Source organism: Echinops telfairi, unplaced genomic scaffold, assembly GCF_000313985.2.
Source record: "Echinops telfairi isolate 266 unplaced genomic scaffold, ASM31398v2 ScPeMD7_4225;HRSCAF=4972, whole genome shotgun sequence".
In the NCBI taxonomy this organism is placed as follows: domain Eukaryota; kingdom Metazoa; phylum Chordata; class Mammalia; order Afrosoricida; family Tenrecidae; genus Echinops; species Echinops telfairi.
The window spans coordinates 19,874,426-19,879,648 of NW_022108124.1; the positions used below are offsets into that span (position 1 = coordinate 19,874,426).

Genomic DNA, 5,223 nt, shown 5'->3' on the forward strand with positions numbered 1-5,223 from the left:
GGGCGTGGAGGGCGGGGGCCCGGCCAAGTGGGTGCAGGAGCTAAGTGGGGTGCAGGGGGACCTGCGAGGCTAGGGTTCGGGGGCTGGGCGACCGCCCGGGGTGCAGGTTGTGGGAGCCCGGGCCGAACGGTTTCTCTGCGTCTGAAACGGTGCCTCTTGCCTTTTTGCAGAGAAATGCGCCCGAAGAAAAGGCATCTGTGGGCCCCTGGTTATTGGCCCTCTTCATTTTTGTTGTGTGTGGCTCCGGTAAGTCTGGGGTTCGGGCCGGGTGCTGGGTGCCGGGTTTGGGATGACGTGGTGACCTATCAGTGGCGAGTCCCTCCCCGCGTCCTTCCCTTCCCACCTGCCGGGAGCGCCACATAGCCCTCTTTCGGACGAACCCCGAGTGTCTGCCCCACATATGCACCGAGCCTCCAGCGGCATCTGCGCCCCCGGGAGATCAGAAAGGAGGTCAGACTGTGGGTCATGATCACAGTGGAAGAAACCCAAGGCTGGACAATTTAAAAGGCAACGCAAAAACACACGCACCCCGATTGAGAGTTTAGAATGTGTTGGAACCTCAGGGTGAAAGCGCATGATACACGCATGGATGCTTGAACTCGCCCTACCGCATACCAGAATCTATAAGTGCAGAGGGTTGCGATTAAGGAACCTATTAAGGAAATATGCCCGATTTGCAAATTTAATGTGGGAGGTAAATGTTTTGAGTGGTGTAAAAGTTTGACATATGGTAGGAAAAATTAGGGCAGCCTCCGATGGATTTCAGATCCTCTCCTCTTCGTTTATTATTTTAATGTGCAAGCTGTTGATATCGACGGGAATATTGATTTTCCATGTTCCAACGAGCGAAAATCACTGATCCTTGTGTTTAACTTTCCACTTTTCTTCCGAACTGACCAATTGGAGGCTCTTAAGGTAGATGGCTAAGCGCCAAGCAATTTATATAACCTTAAAGGTTATTGAGTTTCAACCTTGTGAGAATAAGGAAATGTGTATATATTATGTACCAGGTCCACAAAAGGGAATTATCTGGGGATAAACCAAAATAATTCTGTACTAGAAATACCTGTTTATTCTGATGCATTCATCGCTATAGCTGCATACTTTTTAGTCCCTTGAGATATAAAATTCAGAGTAGAGACTTTGGATTAATCAGTTATGCACATCTTCTTTAAAATTACAGTATGCCTGCTGTCGCTTATTTTCCTTCTGTCGCCCCTTATGCCACTGACGTTACGTAACGTTCTTGAACTACTCTAATACCCATGAGAGATTATACTCCCCGACCCATTTCCTTTAAAGCTTGTTTCAATGTCTGTTCTTTCTCGTTACAGCAATTTTCCAGATTATTCAAAGTATCAGGATGGGCATGTGAAGTGACCAAACCCTAAGGTGTTTCCATACTCCTGTGAATTTTAACTTGAACTCATTCCTGATGTTTGGTACCCTGGTTAACAGCAATTACGTAAAGCATCCTGCGGCAGAATGACTTCTCACCCCATCCCTCATGCGTCATTCCAAGGTCTCCTCACGAGTCATTCCAAGTTTTCTAGTCCATACCACAGTGCCTTGCAAAAGCACCACATGAATAAAGCAATAAAATTTGGTTGTTAAGCTACAGTAGTGGATCTTACTTTTTCAGCCAGTAAAGAGTAAGTCTTTCTATGTGGTTTTTAAAACCATATGCAGTATGGATAATTATTTCAAATCTGTGTAGACCAGGTCTAGAATTTGTTAGCCCTAATATGTACATGAAATTCGTTTAATTTAAATTTTGGAACCTATGGATTTTATATAGCTAGGCACTTTATTACTATCTTTTGAATTGGAAGCACACTCCCACATAGGGTCATGTAACTGTCCTGTAATTGTGCTTATAAATGGAAACAACCATACAGTTAGCCTAGTTACCACAGCCGTTAGCACCTAAATATTTTTTAAAGGCTTCTAAATGCCTAATGTAAAGGGAGATACTTATAGCCGCAACATCTGTTTTAGTAATACCGTTTCTATTACACTACCTTGGATTTTGCACGAGTGAACATACTAATCTAAGATGCCATAAAGATAAAAAAACAACTTGGTGGTTTTGTAATTGAGTCACTGCAGATTCAGCAAAAGCTACCACGGTGGAGCACAGTCAGGGAAGATAGTCACGCCATCCTGATGTCACAGAATATCTGACTACATCAAAGGGGCTTACTGTGCTAGACAAACTTGTAGGGAAGAGGTCCTGGTAAAAATGAAAGCCTCTTCGGGACGTGCTACCAAGTCCAATGCGGCAAAAGGCGTCTCAGCATGCTCATAGTGCCTTTAAACCCGTAATCAACAGTCACACTGGGTTTGGAAATGCTTTTTCTGTATCGATGATCAAAATGCCATAGGTTTCTAGATCATCAGGCTAGACTGACATCTGGAATCAAATGGGTAGCTGATAAGGATCAATCTTTAGTCTTCCTTTGTTGTATGATTTGTAGGTTAGAGTAGATTTTCTTTTTACTAATGGTAGGTAGGGGTAAGAGTGGTAGGTGTAAAGCAGGTTTGGGGTTTTCAAAGACTGTTGAAAAACTCTCCAAGTACTGGTTCTTCGTGTAGGCATAACTGGGGAAAGCCTGAGGCGTGTCTATGTATTCATGAATTGGGAAGAAAGCTGCTTCTGTTCGCTTTGTCAATTGCCTCAGGATAGCTCTTAAAAATAAGCCGTTTTAAGAGGGGCAGAAGGGAAATCTACCTAGTGTCCACACAGTCTGAACCTCAGAGAGCGCTAACCACCCCTGAGTCGGGGGGAGGGCTGGGGGGGAGTGGTGAAGAACTTGTAGGTTGGGACCTTGACTACTCAGGTTGGCTAAGTTGCTCATCAGAATTAGGAAAGGAATCAGCTGACCCGTGGGCTATTGGGGTTCTACCTGCATTGTTACCTGCCTTTCTCACGGGAAAATCAACCCCTGTACATGTTTCCTTCCTTGAAACAGTTGTCTCGGTTAACTAATTCTATTTTATTATTATGACTTTCGAAATGAAACTCATTGCTCGAAGTTCATAGCAGGTGCCTTAATTTTTGCTTTGGATCAAACCATTCCATATCAGAATTTCTCTTGATTTACTATTAAAAAATTGGCTTTAAAATGTTTTTTTTTTAATGTATATTATCTTGATTGATTTGATTTAAATGGCTATAGATGGCAATCTTTACATATGTAAAATTGCATTCCCTTTGTATTTCACATGTAATTTACCAATTGAGTACCTTTTATATTAAGGGTGGAGTATGCATGTTTGGGTAAATGAAAGCAATGTCTTAATTTTGAATTGTCCTTTAAAAATAAAGTTCCCTGGATATTTGATTTTATTTCTTCTAAGAGAAAATAATTTTTACAGCTCTGAGTGTATTGTTTTATAGTTAATAGAAAATGACTTTGTTCTTGAATTATTGAAGATGTTCTTGAATTAAGTGCATCCAGAGGCCCCCACGGGAGGCTTATAACAAGACAAATATACTGTGAGTTAAGTATGTCTCCACTGAAGATGTGCCCTCATCTCTTTATTATCCAAGTCCGGTTCCAGGAAAAATCCCATATTTTTGATTGACCTTTCCAATCGAATGTTATATATCACCTGATGTTGAGCACAGTCTAAAAATTCATTTCATTAAGGTGTTTTATCCAATAATTTTGTAACATAGTAACATTTCATAAGATTGTCAGTTAATTCATTGTATCTGTGGGTTGTGTATAATGTTGCTCAAAATAATGGGACTTCCAAAGTAAGCACACATTTTCCTGGAACAGCCCACTGCAAGGGCTTTAAGGTACATGTAGTGTACACTGCTCTGCAAGGCTGCAGTTCTTGTCACAGGTTCCTGGAGTTCTGTGGGCATAAAGGACTGCCGCAGCCGTCTACACTACGTTCCTGGGTTTAACAGACTTGTCAACAACATGCTCTATGCATTAGCATCTCCACCACTTAGAGCCCGAACTAACCCTCCGTCGGAATTGTTCTGAAATCTGCTGTGCCTACCTCCTTAATGTTCTAATGTTTTGGAAGCAAGCAGCTTTCAAGAGGGAAGTGTTTCAACAGCAAATGTCACTCCCCTGGAGATCCTTTCTAAACTGCCCTAGCTCGTACTGTTTTAATTCCACATTAGATTAGAGCAAATCTGCCCTACTTTGAAAGTAGTGCTAATAGGCAAAGGGAAAAAATTACTAAAGACTAAAATTAGAGGAGGGAAACCGCAGCTCTTTGAACTTATAAATTAATATGTATCAGGATTGCAAAGGACAATCTAGTCCACCTGCCTCAGTTTCCAGAAATAAAGATTTATTTATCCAGCAGATATTAAATAATTTAAGTGCCAGGTGTGGAGGATAGAAGTTCTCAAGATTCAAGGATCTTTCCGGTTGTGGAAGAACAGGGAGCGTGACGGAAGTGTGACCATGTTTCTGGTCAGTGCTTGAGCAGGAAATAACCAGATTGTGCCTTTGCTGCCAACAGAGCTAGATGGGATAGAACAGAAACTGGAACCCAGATGTCCCAGCTGGACTTCAGAGGAGTTGCTGGGTGGTGAAAAGGTTTAGCTGCGAACTGAGAGATGGGAAGTGTGAGCCCATCCAGAGTTACCTAGGAAGAAAGGCCTCACAATCTGAAATTCAGCCTCTGACGATGGTTCTGGTACTTGGGTTGCCATGGGCTGGAGGTGGGGATGGTGCCCTACAGAAACCTTGGGTTGATCAGAGAAGACCTCCAGAAAGAACACTTATGTTTTCATGGAGTCTTGGCTGCTGCTTGTATAGAAAGTTCAATTTTTTTTTCTTTTTAAGTTGCTAGTTGAAAAAAAAAGCATCTGTCCGTTTCTGAATGTTAGTTTTTTTTTTAATGAACTTAGGTGACAAATTTACCATCTGCATTTCCTGTGTAGCACAAAAATACGAGGATCAAATCAGTAATGATGTCTACTGTGACGTTGGAGAGTAGCCGAATTGACAAAAGGTGTGTGGTGGGTGGGCAGACACCTGGCACACATTGTCTGCCCAATCCAGAACACAGGATGTGGATGCGGCAAAGACGGTGTCGCAATGTGGGTGGTGGTTTTTGGAGGTGGGGGGTTCATGGTACTTTAAAAAGTCATTCACAATCCTGGTGGGGACTGAGCATGATAGTGGGACAGGAGGAGAATCAAGGGAAATAGAGGAAAGAGCTGGGAGGCAAAGGGCATTTATAGAGGTC

The 5,223-nt window shown here is 42.5% G+C and overlaps 1 protein-coding gene across 1 annotated transcript in view; it reads left to right on the forward strand.

Annotated features, from left to right (window-relative positions):
* Positions 1-3,349, forward strand: part of SERP1 (stress associated endoplasmic reticulum protein 1) — a 6,109-nt gene extending 2,760 nt beyond the window's left edge. The window contains exons 2-3 of the mRNA XM_045295002.1: positions 107-246; positions 1,335-3,349. Coding sequence (XP_045150937.1) covers positions 107-246; positions 1,335-1,375 — 181 coding nt within the window. The 3' untranslated portion in view covers positions 1,376-3,349. The remainder of the gene's footprint in view (positions 1-106; positions 247-1,334) is intronic.
* Positions 3,350-5,223: the final 1,874 nt, after the last annotated feature.